We start from the raw sequence: 22,109 nt of genomic DNA on the forward strand, positions 1-22,109 counted from the left end.
TTCACTACATTGTTACTAAGGCATTTTAGGATTTCGGGAAAAATGATTTTCTTTAAATAAATGAGCCAGAACACCCAGTTTCGCAACAGTTCAGTTTTGTTTAAACCATTTATTAGAGTCTTCTGTTGCTAGGCTCTTTAATTACACTATCTCAAACTCACAAGGATATTCACAAAGATACACAACATGCCAAATTTTCAGAAGCAAATAAATTCAGCTGATTTCCCCAGATTAAACATGTGACACATAATGGAGTTAGACCTGAATCGCCTTTCCTCCACACCTTCCTGAGGTTTTGCGCACAGACAGCTCAGGTAGCGAGGTGTCCAGCAACAAGTTGCAAGAGGCACAGGGAGGTAGTCACAGTGGGCCGTGGCTAGCAGATTGTTTAACAGATTTTAAAGTCAGGTTCTCAAACTGTTAGGAGCTTGTTAAAAGATGATCAAGAAAAGAAATGTATGTAGCTTTAAGTGTCAAATGCCAGGGAGCAGCAGAGAAGAGAAGCCAGGTGGGTAAGAGGTGGGAGTGCCTTCTAAGCTGAGGCCACCAGAGGCCCAGGAATCCATCTGGCCCCTGGCCAGACTTGGGGCCTTAGCTGGCTATGGATGAAGAGGGGCTACAGGGAAAACTGGTTACATGGTGTGCAATCATTTCCTTTTTATCTCCATTAAATGTTGTTACCTTGCCCCAGCCGGGTGGCTCAGGGTGGCTCAGTTGGAGGGTTGTCCTACACAGCAGAAAGGTTGCAGGCTCGATCCTGGTCAGAGTGTGTACCAGAGACAGCCAATCGATGCTCCTCATATTCATGCTGCTTTTTCTCTCTCTCCGCCCCCTCCCTCCTCCTCTCCCTTAAATCAATGCACATATCCTCAAGGATATACACACAGTTTTATGTAATACGGTTACCAGTTTATGATTTACAACGCAGGCATTATTTTAGATAGTCCTGAGGGAGGGGTTGTCTTTATATCTGTACTTTTCAATTTAGAAAGTACTAGGAACCACTGCTTATTCCAGTGGGGTACAGGTAGCAACAAAAGAACATAGTGCCAACTTCTGGGGCACCTGTTACAAAAAGGTATTCAGGGAAGGAGTGCCATTATGTCGATGGTAAGACTGAGCAAATGAAAGGGAATGCAAAGTCCACAGTAGTTACTAAAATAAAGCAAGATTTCCTAGAAATCGGCAGCAGCAGCCGAGGCTTCAGCGGACATGTCCCAGAGAGTGCACGCTCACTCAGAAAACATGAGAGTCGCTGCCCCATGTGAGCCTTTGAGAGGCAGGGCTCCCGCAGTCTGTGTTCCCTTTGGAACTGACTGCAACTGCAGGCAGATCACTTACGCACTGCTGCTCAGCTGGGCAGGCGAGACTTGAAGTAGGCTACACTTCTTGGGTCCTTGGACCCCCACCTACCAACCAGACCATACACCAGGAAGGGGACTGTACAGTGCTGTGGTCTGCTGTTTAAATGCAGGGAAAGGAAACACTGTGATCATTGTCTGCTCAGGCTGCCATAACAACGTACCACGGATGCAGTGGGTTAAAGAACCGCAGTTACTTCTCACAGTTCTGGAGTCTTGGGGTCCAAGATCAAAGGTTCAGCAGGGTTAGTTCCTTCCAAGGGCTGTGAAGGAAGGATGTGTTCCAGGCCTCTCTCTGGGGCTTGTGGATGGCTGCCCTTTCCCTGGGACTTCACATCATCTTCCCTCTGTAGGTGTCTGTGTCCAAATTGCCTCTTCTTAAAAGGACACTGGTCATAGTGGACTAAGGCCCAATCTAATCACCTCATTTTAATTTACCTCTTTTTTTATTTCTTAGATTTTATTTCTAGAAAGGGGAAGGGAGGGAGAAAGGAAGAGAAACATCAATGTGTGGTTGTGTGGTTGCCTCTTGCACTCCCCCTACCGAGGACCTGGTCCACAACCCAGGCATGTGCCCTGACTGGGAATCAAACAACTGAGAACCCTTTGGTTCACAGACTAGTGCTCAATCTACCGAGCCACACCAGCCAGGGCTTAATTCACCTCTTTACAGACCCGATCTCCCAATACAGTCACACTCTGGGATATTTAGTGGTTGGGCCTTCAGTGTATTGCTGGGGGCGGGGGGGGGGGGCAGCAGGGCACAGTTCAGCCCAAAACATCTCAGAATCTTTTTTGATCTCCTTCCTAGGTCATTGGGGGTGTGATATAGAGGGCAAGTGGCAGACGCAGCCATTAGGACAAGCCTGAGAACAGAACAATGGTGCTCAAGGCTGAATGTGACCATCAGCCTGGGAAGGTGTCACTGAGGACCCAGGTAAAAGCCTGGGCTGTGAAAACCAGGTGTGGGTGAGATGCGGTGCCGAGGCCTGTTCCCAGCCCCCCGTCTTGGCTCTAGTTTTCAGTCCTATTGTAGGTTGTCGGCTTTGAAACGATGTGGTGTTACATCCCACTCACATTTGTCAGCTGGCAACCCCAGTACCAGCTTCCAGGATTTCAGAGAAAAGGGAAAATTGTGATAACAGCTCACACCTGTATGATTTAATCATTGTCACTGATTCATCCGGAAATACCATGACATACATGACCATGTGCCCTAACGTGTTCAAGGATCATAACCCCATCCCCCGCTTGCCTTTTTCAGTCATTCCCTCCCCTGCCTAGTAGAGGTGACTTCTTCAGGCTTCCTGCAAAAGTGAGTCATTAATCTAATGGTTGGCATTCCATAGCTGGTGGTTGCCGAGGGCTGCGCTGTCGTGAATGTAGGATAAGACAAATGGGCCAGGTGACAGATAATGCAGTGATGGCTGTTTGAGGCTGCAGTCCAGAGTGGAACTAGATTGGCTTGCCCAGGAGGTGGCCGACGATACCCACCGAAGTTTATTTCCTTTGAGGCAAACCTCTGAACTTGTGCATCTAATGTATCATTGGCAAGTCTCCATGCATGGTAGGAAGCTTGGAGTTTCTATGCTTTTGGTGGAATTAGATAAGTTGAATTTGGTAACCTCTCAGAATAGCTCACATGGGCAGTTACATGACTGATGCAGAAATAAAAATGAAGGCATGAACTTCAAATGTATAAATGCATTTGGTTTTGAAACACTGTATTCCTATGTGGGACTGAAGACCAGTAACAAAAGGGACCTTTGGGGGTTGTAAGCCAGGAGTCAATGTCACATACCTTTCACACCTTTATCTTTCCAGATCTGGTTTTTGTGGTCATGTGTGTGTGTGTGTGTGTGTGTGTGTGTGTTGTTGTAAATCTCTGTATCCCAGGGATGTAGCACAGTACTTGCCACTCAGATCCTGACCACCCTGTCCCCTTCTCCTGAGAACAATTTAGAAGGCAGAATTATCCTTTTGGTTTAAACTATTTCTCTATCCGAATTTAATTCCTCAATCTTTTTTCATTTTGGCCTAAAACAAATTCCTGTCACTGTTTTTTAAATTGCATGCATCAGATTGAATTGTATGCATCAGAAACTTGTTAGAGCCAGCAGTTAACAGAGTTGTGGCTTGTGTTATTTTCTCTGAATTGTCTCAAAATGGAACTGCTATCTGGTCATTGGCAAGTCCTCTATTTAATGTGCACATTTTTTTTTAGGAAGCTAGTGAGAATTAACCCTTTATCCTTTGTCTACCCTGAGATTCATAAATTGGGATTTGGGGAGAGCAGGACCAACTTGTACACCATCCCCATCCTTCTTCTCATTTCTGGACTCAGGGACACAGCAGGGTTTCCCAGAGCTCCTGGCATGTGGCATTCAATAAACACTTGCTATTCAGTCACATACAAAAGACACTCAAGAATAAACGCAAAGTCTAACACCAGCTAATATTTACCGAGTGCGTCACTAACCATGGGCCAGGTACTGTGCCAAGCACTTGGCCCACATTCTCTCATTGGAATCCTCCCATCCCTGTGAGTCAGGTGTTAGTAACACAGATGAGGTACTCAGGGATCAAAGGGGATCAGAGTGATTACGGTGTTTGCCTAAGGTCCCACATTTAGCCAAGTGAAGTGCCCAACCCACACTTGGGACCAAGCCTCTAATCATTAAACCTCTCTGCTGCCTCTGGAAGGTACTCAGATGCTCTGGGGAGACAAAGAGAATGGCCAGCACCCTGGCGTGGCTCAAACCTGCGTCCTTCCAGAACCAGCCCAGGACCACGTGTCTCTCTGCAGTGCCCCCCTCTGTACCTGCTGGGTGCAACCTTCGCTCCCCACTGGACCTGAGCTCCCATGTTCTGGCTTTTCTGAGTTGTGACACAGGGGCAGCTGCTGGTGGCTCCTCTCTCTGGATTTCAGGTTAAATACATGCCAAATGTTAGGCTGAATCGCATTTGCTAATTTGGGTCAGGGAGGGGGGGGAGGTTTGCACCTACAAAGTGCCTGTCCTAATTGGAACAAATGTGCTCTCCCGCTCAAGGCTGCCACCGACACTTCTGGCTAACTTTGCTCAGCCTTTTCCCCATCTAAGTGGATTTCCGTGGGATGCCGAAGGAGACGGTCACGGCTCGAGTGCAATGACCAATGTTCGTGATGAGACTATTCTGTGCGGGCCCTGAGCTTGGCAAGCTCAGAAAATCCTCCTCCGAGAAGGGCCCAGAGGCAGAGGGTGTGGAAGAGGATGAGCGACACCCCACCCCGGGTGGGGGAAGGAAGGGTGAGGCTGGCCGGGTTCCCGAGACGAGATCCTGACCTCATTCATTCGCTCGTCAAGACAAGCCTACCATGAGCCAGGCTCTATCTATCCTTCCCCTGGGGACAGAGTCCCCTCCCGACCAGGGGCTCTGGCATTAGGAAGAGGAGTGGGATGGTCAGCAAGAAGTCTCCAGGGCTCTGCAGGGGGTGCGGTCAGTCACTGGTGGTCAGGGAAGGCTTCCCGGAGGAAGACTGCCGGAACTGCGCAGATGACGAGTAGGAGCTAGCCGGGGGCCGGGAGGGGAAGAACTTTCGGCCGGAGGGAACCGTTACCGAGGCTCTGGCCACCGAGGGACCCCAGCCCTGGAAGGAACGCTCTCCGCGGGCTGGGCCGCCACTCCCTGACCCACCCCTCACTCTCTTACCCTTAAGGCGGAGCACTAGGGGGTGCGAGCCGAAGGGGCGGTGCTAGGACCCCTCGCGTCCGCTGATTGGGCGGCTTTGCGGAGAGGAGCCGCTCCTCAGACTCCGATTGGCAGGCGGGGGCCGGGCTCCACCGCCAGGTGCCGCCTGGTGCTGCTTCCCGCAGCCACGTGGGGGACGGCAGGGTGGGGGCGCGCTGAGCGAGACGCACCCGGCTCCAGCGACGGGACTCCACACGCGGAGGCTGCGGTGAGTGAGTGCCCGAGAGCCAGGGGGCTGGGCAGGGACTGGGGTCAGCGGATCGGCTGGCGCGGCGCTAGGTCCTCGCACGCAGAGATGGGGGGAGGGTCTCCGATGGCGAGAGCACCTCTGTCCTGCCTGCATCTCCATCCATCGTCACATCTCCATCCATCACATCCATCGTCACCTCTCCCGTCCCTCCTCCGTCATCCTGCCTCGCTTGCCCCTTGGCGTGTCCTGGGAGTTTCTCTGCCCCGGGCCAGGCAACTGCCAGCTGAAAGCCTGGCAGAGGTCCCCAGGAATCATAACAATCGTAGGAATAACAACCCACGCCACGGAGCGCTCCACACCGCCCAGGCGCTGGTATGTGGCTTCGCCCCCATACTCCTGAAAACACCTTCCGCTCAGGGTCGTCTGTTTGGAGAGACGGTCCTCGACCACCCTGTATTAGACAGTACCCCCTCACCTGCGCGCACACACACACACACACACACACACACACACCTCATAGCCTTCTCCCTCTACACTGTTTCTCTCTCAGTCATTTACCTCCCTCCTCCAAAATGCTGTTGGGGCTTGGCACGGTCCCCCAACCGGGCTTGAGCGCCGCGAGGGCTGGGACTTTGTTTTGTTCAGCTGGCACATGGTCCTGCCAGCAAATAGTCTCGAGAAACAAATGCACCCCGGGAGGTAGCCGCTATTGTTAGCCCGATTTACAGTTGAGGGAATGGAGGCTGCTAAATTCAGTGACTTCCCCAAGGTCTCCTCAAGCCAACCTTGTGCAACCCCATCATCCTAGGTCTTGGCCACCTGGATTTCTTTTCTGTCCTCCTGGCCTAAGGTAGGCGGGGGTGGCACCAGAGGGTGTGGTAGGGCAGGGGGCTCACTGTGCAGCTGAGCCAAAAGCAGTGAGGGTACAGCAAGTCACTGAGGTGGCTCTGGCAGCCCCAGACCATCTGGCCCGGGGGGCTGTCGGAGAGACAAAGCTGCTGTTTTGCGGATCAGAGCAGCCCCCCAGCACCTGAGGTTCCAGCAGCTGGATAGCTGGACCCGCCAAACTCTGAAGTTGAACACCCTGCTTGGGGAGGGGCATCTGAGAGAAGGGCACCTCCATGGGCTTGAGGAAGAGCCCCAGAGACCAGGGTTTGCTTCCAGGCTTGCTCCCCGTTATGCTGTGTGACTTTGGGCAAGTAGCTTCACTCCCCTGAACTCCCCCTTTGCTAAACCCAGAGTCTGTAGGCTGAGCAGTCTCCCAGAACGCTAGGAAGGTAGGTGGGCCCTTCCTGTGACTACAGTCAGCTATGGCACAGTGTAGCGGGGGCCTGTGTTCCTGAACCCTTCAGGCAAGTCATCCCATCCAGTCCCCTGTCTCTAAGCAGGGCCACCTGGAAAGTCTCCGAGGAGCAAAAGAGCCCCTCCTCATTCCAAATGTGTCCCTTTAGGGAAGTGCTGGCCAAGCCAGGTTCCCCTGCAAAAACCTTGGAAGAGCAGGTCTGGTCCAGGAACTAAATGGGTGGTTGAGCTGGAATGGGTATAGGAGTCTGTTACACAATTCAGGGGTAGCCTGGCCCCTCCCTGGTCCCCTGGGCAGCCCCCAACTCCAGGCCTGTGGCCAAAGTGCCCCCCAGGCTCGAGAGTGAGGGAGAAGAAGGGAGAAACGTCCAGTTTCCTGAGGATGAGGATTAGGTGATGATGGGTGGGGTGGGGCTCACAAGAGGGCCCGGAGCCTGGCCTTCCCCCCCCCACCCCCCGCCCGCTGCCTAGACTCAGGGTGTCCCTAGGAAAGTGCAGCTCTCTGTCTGGAGGGCAGAGGCTGTTCGCAGTCCTAGACACAGCTGTCTCATGTCATGTGGGAGCAAGTGTGTGTGTGTGTGTGTGTGTGAACCGTGTGGCTCCTTTCTGTCTTACACTCTCAAGTGCCTGAGCAGCTGTGTCAGCACCGGCAGAATGAGAAGTGTGCTCCTCACCCCTCCCGCCTCCCATCTCTCCTCTCCATTATCCCTTCTTCTTTTATCTTTCTTATCCCTCACTGTTTCCAGTTCTGTAACTGCTGTTTCAGCCTCTGTTCTTTCTCTCTCTCTCCCTTTCACCCCATTTGGTTTTTGGTCTTTGCCTCCTCGGATCCCCATCACTTCAGGGAACAGGGCATCCCAGCCCATGATGTGATTATGAAGTTTCAAAAGGGAAGTTTACTGGCAGCCCCCTTCCTGTACCTGGAACAGGGGTCAGGTAGCTTTTGTGCCAGTTACACGGCTAAGTTTGCTTTACCTAAACATAGAAGGAACAAGGGGTAGTGGGCATGATGTGGAAAATGATCAGGGTCAAAAAGCGCAAGGACGTGAGGGCCCAGAAAAGCAGGGAAGGAGAGGACGCCGGAGGGAAGGCATCAGGGATGGTGCAGCCTCTGTTCCCCGGCTCTTCCCTCGGTGGCTGCTCCCAGAAGTAACAGATTGCTGCTGGTGCCCCCACCCTGGCCTGAGCCTGGGGCTGAAGGTCACGGACAGGGGCCTGTGAAGCAGCTCTGGCCGCCATCCGGCCCATGGGCCACCCCCGCAGGCCACAGAGCTGCTGTCCTGGAACCTGCTGTGGCTCCCCACTGCCCACAGGGCAGAGCCTAAATCCCCTAACTCGACACGTAAGGCTGGTCTCAGTCTGGCTCTGGCCTGCTGCTCTGGAAAGGTCTCCCGAAGGGCCGCAGCTGCTGTCACTCCTCCCTGCCTCTGCGGACGGACCCCTGCCGTCGCATCCCTCCTCTCTCCTCTCAGGTGTGGCTGTGCCACCCTCTGCCCCCCGCCACTCCCTGGCTCCTGGTTCTGTGGCCCAGCCGGTCGTCTGGTGGCCCCGCCGGGGGCACAGCAGTGCCGGTGTTGGACCCAGGGCGGGATTCCTGTGGCTGTTTCCCGAGATCTCTGTCCTCCGGGAGGCCTTCCTGGCTGCAGTCAGCCCCCAACCTGAGCGTCACATCCTCCTCTCTGCTTTATCACCATCTAGCATATTCCATGTCTTACTTGTTTTTTTAAAGATTTTATTTATTTTTAGAGACAAAAGAAAGGCAGGAGAAAGAGAGGGAGGGAAACATCAGTGTGTGGTTGCCTCTCGCACACCCCCTACTGGGGACCTGGCCTGCAACCCAGGCCTGTGCCCTGACAGGGAATAGAACCGGCGACCCTTGGGATCACAGGCCGGCACTCAATTCACTGAACCACACCAGCCAGGACCCATGTCTTACTTAATTTAAATGTCTTTCTTCCCCATGAGAATGTTGGCTCCATGAGGGCAGGAGGGAGTTTGTCATTTTGTTCAGGGACCCGTGTCCCTGGTGTCCCCAGTGTCTAGGACACTGGCACACTGCAAGGGCTCAGGACAGGTTTGTCTAGTGAAGGAGCTCACTGGGGTCTGATGGGAGCACCGTGGCTCAACCGCCGGGAACCAACCCTCTCTCTCGCCCTCTGCAGCCTTCTTTCCCGTGGGGCTTCAGGCTGGGCACACTGGGGGCCATGCAGAAGGCTGGGGCAAGGGGCCGGAGGGCCTCGGACTGCGGCCCTGCCCCTCACCGGCCCAGGTGCATCACCAAGTTTGCCCAGGTGGGTGGGGCCGCCCCCCCCCAGTGCACTCTGGTGGGTGTGGACTGGGTAGCAGGTCCTGGGGGTGGGGAGGAGCTGTGGGGAGGACCTATTTCTGTGTCTTCTCTCCCTGACCCAGGCTCTGGAATGTGTGTGCACACAGATGAGGAAATGGGGGCACAGGGTTGAGTGGTGAGACCGAGGCCACCCACTGGGAAAGGAGCAGAGCCTGGACTCGGAGTACAGTGCTCCCTGTCACTGTCCGCAGCTCCCCCCACAGAGCGGAGTGTGTGTTTGCAGGGAATCTGGAGGGCGGGGGTCAGGAGCCGTGAGTCTGACTTCCCTGCCTCACCCCACCCCCAAGCAGTACGTGGGCTCCTTCCCCGTGGACGACCTGGACACCCAGGAGAGCGTGTGGCTGGTGCAGCAGCAGCTGTGGGCACTGAAGGTGGGTGAGCTGGGGAGAGCATTTCCCCGGCAGGGATCCTCCCTTGATCCCTGAGACCATCTGATCCGCCCACCCTCCAGTCACAGAGATGGAGCAGGTGAGGCCCAGGGGCGGGGCCGGAGCAAAGCCCGTCTGAGCAGTGGGCCCCGCCAGGACCCCACCCAGGCTCCTGGAGCTGCATCCCTTGTGCCCAGGGACTCTCTTCTCTTAGAGAGGTGAGACCTGTGCCGTACAGGCGAAGGCACAGGTGGGACATGGGGGGATGACCTTGGCTAGGGGGTGGTCTGCCAGGAGTCATTCATACATCCCTGGCTCCTGGGGGTCCATTGTCCAGGGCTCAGGTCCCTGGCAGGTGAGGGGGCACTTGGCTGACCAGCCCCTAGTGACTGGTACTGAGGCTGGGCGGGTAATGGCTGCCTCCCTCCAACTCTCTCCCACCCAGGACTGTCCCCGACGTCGGGCCGTCATCCTGAAATTCAGCCTCCAGGGCCTCAAGATCTACGGCGGGGAGGGTGAGGTAGGAGCCTGTGTGGGTGCAGGTGAGGGCCCCCCAGGACAGGCGTCCCACTCCCTCAGGACACCCTTGCCTACGCCCAGGCCCTGCGCTGCCCCTGGAGCCCCCCCGGCTTGCCAGCCTGCTCAGGGCCTCGGGAGTCCTCTCCCCACGGAGCCTCCCCCAGGGCAGACGCAGCAGGCAAGTTCCGCACCGATCTCGGCCCTCCAAAATCTTCTTCAGGCACTAGCATCAGGACCCTCCAGCCCCGTGATGCTTTTGTGGTTCCTGGGCCTTTACATGGGCCTGCCCAGCATGGGCCAGTGGGCTGTGGCCCGCCCCCCATGTCTGTGGAAGGGGGGCGCTGCTTCACTGCCCAACATCCTGGCACAAGCCATCGTTTGCTGAACACCAACTGCATGCCAAGCGGCACATGCCACACAGCTCTGGGCGCCACTTACCTAGAACTGGTGCCGGTGGTGTCCCCGAGCTGTGCATTGAGGGGCCCCGGGGTCAGGTCCCGTGCCAGTTGCCCGAGGTCTCACTGACCCCACCAACAGCTGCATCATGGGTACTGTCACACCTAACACTTGTCATAAGGGCTCAGAGAGCTACGATCCCCTGCCCAAGACACAAAGAACAGAGAGAGACCGAGTGGCAGAGGCAGGATTCAAACCCCGGCCATCCGACTCCGGAGACCAGGAGTGCCACCTCTGGGCTTGCTGCTACCTCCTGTCACCCCCACGGGCCACAGGTGCTCTGCCCTCAGTTCCGTAACGTGGGCGTGGTGATCTCAACCTGAAGGTTGGCGGCCGGGATCAGGAGACTGAAGCCCGGTGACCGTGGGAAGGATGAGGGTTTCAGTTTGAAGCAGGGCTTGGGCCGGACTGGAAGGAGGGAAGTGTTCTTCACCCCAGAAGCTGGGTGGGCCCTCAACTGGGCACGCAGGCCGGAGAGCAGTCAAGGGAGGCCTGCCTGCAGGTGTTTGGGGCCCACAGGCCTGGCGCACGCTGGGCTGGCAGCTGCGGGGTCTCACAGGGGCTGGTGTGCCTCCCCAGCTGCTCCTGATGGCGCACGCCCTGCGGCGAATACTCTACTCCACCTGGTGCCCAGCTGACTGCCAGTTTGCCTTCGTGGCCCGGAACCCTCAGAGCCCGGCCAGCAAGCTCTTCTGTCACCTTTTCGTGGGCAGCCAGCCTGGAGAGGTAACTGGGGCCTGGGCAGGGGACCGGGGCTGGGGTGCAGGGCTGCTGTGCATCAGCGTGGGTCCCAGGGACTGAGAGGCCTCAGGGGGCTTAGCCATGCTGGCCGGGGCCCCTGGAGATGTGCACCCTTCTCCACACAGGCTCGCTCTGCCCCCTGAGGACTCACAAAAGCAAGTCGTGGCTTCAGTGTGCCGTGAGGACTAGGCCTCGGCGCACCCTTGCTCCTGCTCTCCCTACGTGCAATGCCCTTCACCTTCTCATCCCGGCACATTCCAGCGTGCCCTTTAGGCCTCAGCCCACGTGTCTGCGTGGCCCACTTTGACTCCTCCAGACTGCCCCTCCCTTCAGGGGTCCTGTGACATGAACCACACTCTGTCATCATTAGGTCTGTCCCTAGTTACAGACACTGGAGTTCTGTGACAGTAGAGACTGGGTCCAGGTTCTAGTTCTTGGCCCGTAGAGCGAGGGGTTGGGCAGGCAGATCCCAGATGTCAAGCCAGCGTGACCACCATGAACAACGGAGCCCTGGCAGCTGGTTGTTCAGCAAGCAGAGGCCGGTCCGGGTTCGTCCCATAGCAGGCATTAGCCACCACCCGTGGACGGCAAGCCCTGTGCTGGCCACGGGGGTGACAGGTGGTGAGACATTGATCTTCTGGAGTCCACGGCTCCAATGTGTTTGAATGGTGTAGGTGGTGGTAACGTGCTGGGCCTGTGCCGGGGAATCAGGGCTCCTTCATTGAAGGGGCAAAGGGAGGTGGGGTGAGGAAACAGGGCAGAGGCGCCATGTCCTGCCCCGGGTGACACGCAGCTCCTAAGTGACAGAGCCAGGATTGGAGCCCAGGTTCTGGGGGCCCCAAGAGGGCCTGGGTTCTTAACCACTTCTCTACGAGGGCCGTGACCTAATGCAGAGGATGGGGTGGTGCACCCAGGGAGGGCAGGCTCCGAGCATGACGCCTGGCACAGAGTAGCGGCTCAGGCAGGGAAGGCTGCATGGTGGTGAGGTTCTGAGGGGTAAGAGGAGTTCTCCCTCTGACGGGGAAGAGCATCCCAGGCCATGCCCCCACGGGGAGTGGGTTGATGCCTAAGGATTCCCCGGGAGACCCCCCTCAACTGAGCCCCTCCCTTCTCCTCCAGGTCCAGGTCCTGCACCTGCTGCTCTGCCGCTCCTTCCAGCTCGCTTACCTCTTGCAGCACCCTGAGGAGCGGGCACAGCCTGAGCCCTGTCTGGGGCCCACAGGGGACATGCCCCTGAAGTCCCTGTCCAGCCCCGGGGCCCGCCCTGGCCTAGTACAGGAGCCCTTTGGCCGCGATCAGCTCTCAGAGAATGTTTATGCACTGGTGTCCTTCCGGCGGCTGCCAGCAGAGGGGCCCATGGGCAGTGGGGTACGCAGCACCCCAACCCCAGCCAGGGCAGTGGACAGGGAACTGGGTGAGGGTTTGGGGAGGAAGTGGGCTTCACCTGACCTCGCATGGCTGGGCCTCATCTGCCTGCCCCTCTGGGCCCCTCTTGGTGCCCTAGAAGGAGCTGCCATTGTTGGAAGGTCATGGGGGTGCCCGCCACATCCGCCTTGGGAATCCCTACTGCTCACCCACTCTGGTGCGCAAGAAGGCCATCCGCAGCAAGGTGATCCGCTCCGGGGCCTACCGAGGCTGCACCTACGAGACCCAGCTGCAGCTGTCAGCCCGCGAGGCCTGTGAGTAGCGAATGCACAGCCACCCCTTGTGTCCCTGGGACACTGGCCTGTTTGCCCCTGCGGGAGTTGAGGTGCCAAATGCCTGTTCCTACAAGGCTGCAACTGCACCTCTGAGCAGATGCCTGTGCTGTAGGGGGACGTGTTTCATGTCTATGTGAGTGTGCATCCAGCTCTGCGGGCCCGGGGCTTGCATGGGCGGCAGTATAGCCTTGGATGCGCTTTAACTGATGAGCAGCTGTGAGTTGGGGGTGCTCGTGTGGGTGTGTCCTTCGGAGGGCTGGGTGTGTACCAGTCAGTGGGGAGGGGCAGGCTTGGTGAGGAGGCAGGTGTGAGGTCAGGGGGCCTGTGGGGATGGGATGGAGCAGGCTGGTTAGGGTGAGACAGCTTCACTCCCTCTGACCCCTGGGTGGTCTCCGTAGTTCCTGCTGCCTGGGAGAAGTGGCCCCGGGGTCCCAGTGGCTCCTCATGCTTGATGGAGAGTGAGGGCAGCCTGACAGAGAACATCTGGGCCTTCGCTGGCGTCTCCAGGTAGGAGGAGCCGGCCCTGGCTGAGCACCCATTCCCTTGGGGCGAGCAGAGAAGTGGGCTCTGCAGCTGCCCCTGCCCTTAGGGCGCAGATTCCAGTGCCAGGGCAGCGTGCCCCTGACCCTGACCGAGGGCCAGAGACTTGGGTGGCAGCTTTCCCAACTGTAAGGTGGGGATAATCAAATGACTGTCATTGCGGGGCTGTGGAGAAGATCCAGTGAGCTAACTCAGATGAGTCAAGACCTCTACCCCGGGCAAACAGTGCCCTGAATGTCAGGTCTTTAAAACTCTCCTCATTGGGTCTTGAAGTTGACCGCTAAGGACGCCCTAGAAACTGTTCAGAAAGGACGTCTGACAGCTTCCTGCCCCCAGGGTCCTCCGCTTGGACAGGCACTGTGGTCATGATGCTGTGGGCTGGAGTCCCATGGCCCTGGGAGCAACCTGAAGCTGGGTGCGGATCTTCTTCAGCCTCTCCCTCTGCCCTCCCAGGCCCAGTGCCCTAGCCTTGCTGCGGAGAGACGTGCTTGGGGCCTTCCTGCTGTGGCCTGAGCCGGGTGCCAGTGGCCAGTGGTGCCTGTCGGTCCGGACGCTGTGCGGCATCGTGCCCTACCAAGTCTACCGGAACCACCTGGGCCGCTACTGCGTGGAGGTGAAGAGCGTGGACAATTGGCCCCGCCCCTTGCTCTCAGGCCCCTCCCCTTGTAACTGCCAGAGCCCGCCTCACCCTCAGTCCAGCCCCCTATTGGCTCTTTCCACCCTTTCACTTCATTTAGCCCTTTCGTCATTGACCCCCACCCTCCAACCAACCCCACTTCTACCTATGGGCTCTGCCCTAGGGCCCCTCTCTCTCCAGGGGCTTTCAGACGGTACCACTAGCAGAGTCTGGGGCTAGCGTCGTGCCTCACATTTCTATAGGAACCCCGGCTTTTAAAGGCCTGCTTTCCCACACCTTCATGCATGTCTTAGCAGAGGAGGAAGCTGACTCTGAGGGTAGGGGCTGGCTTAAGCTCTTCCAGCCTCTGTGTCTCCCGGTCTGGAGTCTAGGCTGATCACAGGTCCCCAGGGACTGGGATGGGCGCGGGGGCTTTAAATGTGCATCCTCACCTCCATGCCAAGTGCCTCAGGCCTGTCCAGGCTGAGAGGAAAGAGAGCAAAGGGTGTCTGGCTCTCCTCTGAGGAGGACAGCGACCTCCTGAAGCTCGGATTTCCTCCTCTTCTTTAAGTGGGGCAGGGCCCCACGTGAGGGGGTGGTTGGCGCCCAGCACCACGCACGGGGGAGGGAACACTGGACTGAAGCCCCTTCCTCCCCCAGCACCTGCCCGCCGAGTTCCCCAGCCTGGAGGCCCTGGTGGAGCATCACGCTGGGACTGAGCGCAGCCTCTTCTGCTCCCTCGACATGGGCCGCCTGAACCCTGGCTACGAGGAGCACGACTGCAGGCCCGAGGGCAGGCCTTCCCGGACACTCCGGCCCCTCAGCCACGCCAAGTCGGAGGCAGAACTGCAGGGCCTGGGCTAGGAGGCCAGCCCCCACACCAGCAGGCCCTGCGTCACCCTGGCCCCTGGGCCTCAGCCAGCCACTCTGCCCTTCTTCCACCCCGCTGGTCACCAGTTCTAGCCAGTCACTCTGCCCCTTGGGCCAGTCTTCTGTCCCTTCACTGGTTGTGTGGGGGAGCCTTGAGATTGGGGATTGCCAATGGCTTCTTATACAACACGTGGCCCCTTGAGATTATAGGAAGGGCAGGCATCTGTGAACTTGCTGGGTGACTTTGGCTGCTTGTCCTCTCTGGGCTTCGCTGGAGCTTTCTCGGGTGGGTGGGAAGGCCTACTCACAGTGGAGGTGTAGCCCCCTACAGGAGGCTGGGCCCTGCCTGACTGGGTGTCTCCGAAGAGCTCATGAATGAGGGAGGGGTGTCTGGGGGGGAAGTCCTCACTTTGGGCAAAGGCCTGGGCACGAGCCACCCCAGTGAGAGACACAGATGACTGGAGCCTGTGGGCCACGTCTGGGCTGCCTGTGTCACAGGCCATCTGAGGTTAAGGGTGTCTTCCCTTGAGTTGTGAGGAGTGGGGGTTGGAAGGGGCAGGTCGAACGAAGAGCAGTGCCACCCAAAGCCCATGGGTGGGGTGGACACCCGTGTGCAGAAAGGGGTGTGAACCTCGGCACCTTGCTTGGGAAGGCTGGTTCGTCTTTCCCCAGAACCACAGGGTTGTGGGCCCTGCTTACTGGGAAAGGTTGCCCAGCCTCCCCCGCTCCCCCACGTGCCTGAAAGCCTTCAAGACACACTCATGTTGCGTTTCCTTTTGCCATTTGACTGGGAGGGGCTTGCAGTGAGCCACAGGCCTAGAGGGGTGACCACTGGCATTGTCCTTAGTGTGGTGCTGGCCAGGTCTGTCCGGAGCCACCTCACCTCCTTAGGCAGCTGCACTGGGGACAGAGTTGGAGCAGAGCCATTCAGAGTTAGAACTGATGAGGGCCCTGCTGGACGGGGCTAGGCCTCTGGACAGAGGGATCTCCAGCAATGACCAGTCTAAGGCACTGGGCATGCGCTGCCCAGCAGGTCCAGGTACCCCCCTTTACAAGTCACCCTGACAAGAGACACATCTACCAAGTAAGGGAGCAAGTTCACTTGGGGTGAGCTTTCTCAGGCAGAGGCCTGGTCATGAGTTTGAGGGCTACCCTCTCCCCCTTCTGGGAGCCGGATCAGACTTCCGACCTCTGGGAGGAAGATGGCAGCCCCAAGAGAAGAGAAAGGAAGGATTCTTGGAATCCCCAGCTTACAGTCCACACCCAGAAAATGGTCTTGGCTGGGGGCCTCGTCACTCTTGTCAAAAGGGATGGGAGGAAGCTGCCCTTGGGGGGCTCATTTCACTAGAACTATACCATTGATTCTGTACTGAATGCGAATGGGAACCCAGGATTCCCTTTCAGCCATTTCTATCAGAAGCCATCTCCTCAGGCCAAGGCCCGGTCCCTCCATTTCCCTGGCAAGGAGAGGGGTTCGGGGCCTCAACAGCACTGGAGCCGCGCATTTAAGGGGACCTGGTAACTGGCCCAGGCTTAGGCCAAAGCTCACCTCCCTGCTGGATGCATTTCGTTGTGCAGGTTATCTAGGTGTCAGGGATGTTCCCAAAGCACTTGACCGTTCTCCACACAGCATTTTTTGTCATGTGGTACAGATAGGGCAAGGCTTTTCGACCCATGTGTGCAGACGCACCAGTGTCTTAGTTACAGATCATTCTCTGTTCCAGCCATCGCCACCTTGGCAGTCCAGTTCTCCTTACTGTATGTACTTGAAATAAAGTGCATTTCTTTGGATTGTCTAGTGCAGACTTTTTCTTTGAAAGGTGAGGTCTTTGCCCAGTTTTCCTGTTTTGTTTTTGTGTACCAGCGTACCTCTAAGTGGACAGGTCCTGTCCTCAGAGGCTTGGGTGTCCCAAAGGAATGGGTATATTCAAATCATCTCTCCTGCCGAAAACGTCCAGCCATTATTTCCCATGAGAAAAAGACTCCAGTCCTCCTCTCTGGCAACTTGGGCTTTCCTTCTCCTGCAAACATGCCACGGGACCTTTGCATAGTCTGGACAGGTCTCCTTGTTCTCCCCACCTTTTGCCTGGTTTAACTACCCAACTTTAGCGTCTCAGCTTCTGTCACTCTCGGGAAACCTGCTCCCCTCCCCCCCGGGGGGGGGCAGTAAGGTTCCCTTTTTGGATGTCCCATAGAACTGGTCCTTTTGTTTGTAATGATTAGTTCATTTAAGGGGTTTTTGCACGTGGGAGATTTGTCTTTGACGTCAGCCTCCCCTGCTGGATTGGACCATGGGCTCAGGGAGGGGAGGGACTGGGCTGTCTCCCAGCGCCAACCCCAATGCCTGGCAGGTAGCTGACGGCGTTTCTGTACAAAGCAGAGCCTACAGGAAGCTGTTCTGGCTGGAGGGACTTGTGCAGAGCCAGCAGAGATAGGCCAGGCCGTCTCTGAAGCTAAAGACTTTGGCTCTCAAAGTTGTGTTTGTTTCTTAATTTTGTGTCTCAGAAAAAAAACGAGGGGCAGCGTCAGAAGTAACATCAGCTTCAGAGGTGAAATCGGGCCTGGCCTTCCGATCTCTGAACTGGGGCTATGAGTATCCGCCACGACAACGGGTGTGAAGCGCCCGGCACCGAACAGGTCGACGCTCCAGCAAAGCCAATGGGGTCCCGCATGAAGACAGCCCACGCGCGCGGGCTGCTGTCGGGCGCGGAGAACGGGCGCCGCCACCTGTGACGAAACGCCGTTGCTCGGCAACCGCGAACGCCACGGTGCGAGAGGGCCGCTGGGGGCTCGGGTCCTGCGAGGTCGCCTGCAGCGCGGATCCCCCACTTCCCCCGCCCGGGCCAGGCCTCAGAGAAAGGCGAGCCCGGGCGTGGGAGGAGGCGGCGACCCGGCTCCGGTCCTTCGACTCCCTGGCCGCCCCCTTCCGCCTCTCGGAGCGCCCCCTGGAGACCCGTTTCCCCTCCCCCCACACAGCCCCGCGCCGCGGCCCCGCCCAGGCCGCGAGGCCCCGCCCCCCGCGCCTGGCTCCCGCTGCGTCCCTTGGTCACCGCGGCCAGGGGTCCGCTACCTGGAGGCCCTGTGTCCCGGCCGCGGCGTCCGCGTCGGGCCGCGCCCCCGGGGGCCCGTTCGGCGCGCTATGGCCTCGGAGTCGGTGAAGGTGGTGGTGCGCTGCCGCCCCATGAACCAGCGGGAGCGGGAGCTGAACTGCCAGTCTGTGGTGACGGTGGACTCCGCGCGCGGCCAGTGCTTCATCCAGAACCCCGGCGCCGCCGGCGAGCCCCCCAAGCAGTTCACCTTCGACGGCGCTTACTACATGGACCACTTCACCGAGCAGATCTACAACGAGATCGCCTACCCGCTGGTGGAGGTGAGGGCGCCCCGGAGGCCGCCGCCTCCGCGGACCGGCGGGGCAGGACTTGGGGCCTCCCCGAGGGGTCCTGAGGGACGGCACTGCCCCCAAGCCGGCCAGAAGGCCCTTCTGGAGACGCACAGGTGGACGCTAGCAGGTTGGTCTGAAGACTTCCGTGCAGGCGGGAGGCAGCAGGAGCTCGCCGACTAGGTCTGCGTCCAGGTCTCCACTGCCCCCGGTGCCTCGGCTGTCCTTACCCCCAGCTCTCACGACCCCTCGCCACAGGAACTCCAGCCCCAAGACCTCCTGCCCTCCCCCCTCGTCCGAGAGCTGCAGGACTTCTCTAAACGCCCCAGCCACTTTCCTCGGCCTCCTTCTCCCCTGCCAGGAGTCCTGGGTTTCCCCCACCCTTCCTCCCCCTTACCCTCCTCCCCCGCTCGCGCCCTCCATCTTCCCCTCCCCCACCCCTTTATGGTCTCCCCCTCCTCCCCATCCCCCTCCTCCCCATCCCCCTCCCAGGCTGTGGCCTCTGCTTTCTCCCCCGCAGCATTCAGAGCCCTCTCCCTCATCCTCCTCCCGCTTCCTGAGAGGCAGTGGCCCGTCCAAGCCTGGGGTGGCTAGATGGGGGTGGGGGGAAGGGAATCTCACCAGTTCCCTGCTTTTGCTTGTTTGAGCTGTATCACAGATAGGGAGACTGAGTCCGGCGGGGAGGAGACTGATAAGCTCCCACCGGGAGTCTGGCGGAGGCGGGGCTGGAGCCGCTCCCGCAGTCTGCGGGGCAAGGGCCCTTTCCCTCCTCCAACATCTCCCAGCCTCCCGCGAATCTCTAGTTAAACGCATGTCACAGGTGGTCCCGGGAAGCGAGAAACAGTTTGGGAAGGGCCGCATGCACTCTCTTTCGCCTAAAGAAACCAGCGTAACTTATTTAACACTGGTAACTTATTTAACCCAGCGTTTCCTAAGTAGATTTGAGCACGGAAATTTTGTTCTGGCTGGCGGGCCATTTAACATCCCAGAGAAACAACTTTGGCTGCTCCATCTCTTCCTCCAAGAGAGTCAAAACCCTGGGGCGGGCTGAAGTGTAACTTCACAAGGCTCCGTGGGTGTATGGAGCTGGGGTCATCATTCATGATGGGGAAACTGAGACCCGGAGCGTTACCGAACAAACAAGGGGCGGTTTCTGTACCAGTGCGTGGGGTCCGTGCTCCAACCAGCTGTCTGCCAGCAAGTGAGCAGCACTTGTATACAAAGCCCAAGCCAGGCGGCCGAGAGCCCGGGCAGCCGCGCGGTTAGGGCTGGTCGGCTCCCGCTGCTCTCCCAGGACTCTGACCACCTCCAGGCGCCTCCTGCCCAGAGACCTTCCTTCCAGGTCCTATTGCAATAAGATTTCCGGGACTTCTAACTGCCCCTTTCCTTTTCCTTTTCCTTTTCCGTTTCCTTTTCCTTTCCTTCTCTGCCCCTTAAATCTAGGCTCTGTTTATGACCTTCCCTGTCACTGGGTGACTTCTTGGACTCTCCGCCCCAGACCCACCAGCTCAGCGTGTCCTAGCGGGACCTCCTCCCCTCCACACCTGGCCTTCTGGGCTCTTTCCCAGCTGGTGGCCTTGCATCTCCCCGTACTCCCTCCGTCATACCCATGGCCTTAGAGTCTCCTCTGATGACCCACTTAGGGGCCAGGTACCACTACTTCTGTCATGTCCAGACTGAGAAGGGTGGGCCTGGATTCCAGAGACATTAATGCTGTAGACGCCATAGAATTTGGCCTCTGGAGGAGACATGGAACTGTTCATTTTGGAGGGGGAAGAAAGGGGGCATGAGGCAATTTAGGATCGATGCTTTGTATTTCAATTTCAGTACTTAGGTGTTTCATGTGAAGGAGGAAAATATTTAGCACATCCAATCTGTAATGCAGTTTCCTGGGAATTATTGCTGAGGGTGTCATCAGGTTAAAAAGAGACTGAAATCACAGTTGATTTCATGAAAGGTCATTTAGTAAATAATGGCACTGGGGAGGTGGCAGGACCCCAGAGGGAGTTCAGAGTGGCTGACACTGAGGACTTTCTCCATGTGAGAGCTTGTCCCTGGCCGGTCTGGAGGTATCCGCCGACCAATGAAACTGTTTTGAAGTTTTATGTGTTGCCTTAAAAACGTGTGTACGTTGTTTTCTGCCTCGCGCTGGAGCAGAGCTGTTCTGCACAATGGGCTCCGTGGTGGCAAAGACATTCCGTAGTTGTGCTGCCCGGTTACTGCCCATCAGCTACAAATATGTAGCCAAATGGGCCTAGTGCTATTGCAGAATGGAATTTTAATTTCATTTAATTTTAGATAAGTTACATTTTAATAACCACATGTGGCCAGTGGCTCAAGAGCTTTCCAGTACAAATATGATGTGAGCCGCGTGCATAATTTAGGTTTTTCTAGTAGCCACATTTTAAAAAGTGAAAGGAGACAAGCATAATTAATTTTAATAATGCATTTTATTCAACCCATCCTACTAACATATTATTATTTCAATAAGCGTAATAGATGTTGTCATCATAATACCTGCTAGTGAGCTATTTTACATTCTTCACACGAAGCCTTTGAAATTTGGTCTGGTTTACATTTATAGTGCATCTCACTTCGGATGCTGAAGTGTCACGGGCTAAAATGAAATGAAGCACAACTCAAGGTGTGTTTGTTTAATGGAAAAATATTTTACATTGCTTGCTTCAGTTTTTAAGTACACATGAAATAAACTAAACCAAAATAAATTCAATTTCTCAGTTGCACGGGGCGCGTTTCCGGTGGCTAGTAAGCGGCTGCCCTATGGACAGTGCAGTGATGCCTGTGTTCTGTCGACTCCTCTCAGGGTCTGGGTGACAACTGATACTCTGGGTGCTAAACCAGCACGTTTTTCCTGGGACTTCCTGGGCCCCTGGCACTGAGGGGCCCAGCTGGGACCCTGGTTGGGGGATGGGTGTGCAGCCCCCTGGCCCTCTGATGAGCTGCAGGAACCCACCCACTCGTGGTTAGGGTCCCTTGGACAGGGGAGAGTTGCGTGTCCATTTCTGCCCATTACAGTGAAGCTTTCCCTCAGAGGAACTGCGGGCTGTGACTTCGGTCTCCCTACGCCAGCAGTCAGTCCCTGGGGTCCTGGAGCCCCTTGTTGGTCTGTCTTAGGGTCTGGGAGCAGCTCCCTGGGCCCCAGTTCTGACACTGGCATCCTTCTCCCTCATGCTGAGTTCTAGAACTTGTGTCTTCATGTGTGAGGGCAGGGACTGGGCGTTGGCCTGATTCATCCCTCTGTCCCCTGTCCTGTCGGGCACAGTGACCACACAGGGAAGAGTGTCAGTGCCTACAGGGTGAAAAATGCATCTGTGAATGAGGAGTGACCAGGGCTCCCCCCCCCACCGTTTGCCCTCTACCTTCCTTCCTGCTTCATCTTCCACCCCCCTCGCCCCAGCCCCTCACCTCTGTCTTTGCTCAAGCTGTCCCCTCTGTTTGGAATGCCTCCTCTGTCACTTGTCAAAATCCAAACCACCCTTTCAGTTCCCCCAGTTCTGCCTACCCAGGAGGCTGTGCCAGGTCCCCCTTCCCTCTCCTTGCCCGAGGCCTGCAGTTCCGGCTTCACACACCCCTCCACTTGCCTTGTATGGGAACCACTCCCCCACGAATCCTGGCAGACAGTCAGTGAGCTCGGCTGGCTGCCCGCCAGCTCCCCTCGTGCCCAGCGCGTGCAGGAGTTCTTGGTAAACCTCACAACAGCCTCGGTGGAGGTGCTGCTCCGCCCCTTTATTTCAGAGGAAACTGATGCTCGCTGTGCCTGGGTAAGAACCACCCATGGGCACACAGTCAGTGAAGGGTGGAGACTGGCTTGAATGCAGGGGGCTAGGCTCCAGGACACACGCTCTTCACCACACACGGGGACAGTCTCCTGCCCCACCAGGCGGTGAGTTCCTTGAGGACAGAGCTGGTATTCATCTCCACCTGCCCACCCCCAGCCCAGGGACAGCAGGATGGGAGACCCAGCAGGGGC

At 57.3% G+C, this 22,109-nt stretch overlaps 2 protein-coding genes across 2 annotated transcripts in view; both read left to right on the forward strand.

The window, feature by feature from the left end:
- Positions 1-5,279: 5,279 nt before the first annotated feature.
- Positions 5,280-15,064, forward strand: SH2D5 (SH2 domain containing 5). Its single transcript, XM_037140066.2, has 10 exons — positions 5,280-5,298; positions 8,745-8,873; positions 9,217-9,300; positions 9,743-9,817; positions 10,852-10,998; positions 12,133-12,381; positions 12,518-12,692; positions 13,112-13,220; positions 13,707-13,866; positions 14,530-15,064. Exons 2-10 carry the CDS (start codon positions 8,787-8,789, stop codon positions 14,731-14,733), a joined length of 1,290 nt encoding a protein of 429 aa, XP_036995961.1. The 5' UTR covers positions 5,280-5,298; positions 8,745-8,786; the 3' UTR covers positions 14,734-15,064.
- A 2,814-nt stretch (positions 15,065-17,878) lies between these two features.
- KIF17 (kinesin family member 17) overlaps positions 17,879-22,109 on the forward strand; it is a 36,660-nt gene continuing 32,429 nt past the window's right edge. Inside the window, exon 1 of the mRNA XM_037140065.2 lies at positions 17,879-18,109. Coding sequence (XP_036995960.2) covers positions 17,879-18,109 — 231 coding nt within the window. The remainder of the gene's footprint in view (positions 18,110-22,109) is intronic.

The sequence above is a fragment of the Artibeus jamaicensis genome, unplaced genomic scaffold (genome assembly GCF_021234435.1).
Source record: "Artibeus jamaicensis isolate MK-2021 breed Jamaican fruit bat unplaced genomic scaffold, CSHL_Jam_final scaffold_847, whole genome shotgun sequence".
NCBI classification, from domain to species: Eukaryota; Metazoa; Chordata; class Mammalia; order Chiroptera; family Phyllostomidae; genus Artibeus; species Artibeus jamaicensis.

What these genes read in the sequence shown, in the direction of transcription:
- SH2D5 (XM_037140066.2), top strand. Translation starts at nt 8,787, where the DNA reads ATGCAGAAGGCTGGGGCAAGGGGCCGGAGGGCCTCGGACTGCGGCCCT. An exon ending in AGGGGCCCATGGGCAGTGGG is followed by an intron (nt 12,382 to 12,517) that starts GTACGCAGCACC and finishes TTGGTGCCCTAG; the next exon opens with AAGGAGCTGCCATTGTTGGA. An exon ending in TGGGCCGCTACTGCGTGGAG is followed by an intron (nt 13,867 to 14,529) that starts GTGAAGAGCGTG and finishes TTCCTCCCCCAG; the next exon opens with CACCTGCCCGCCGAGTTCCC.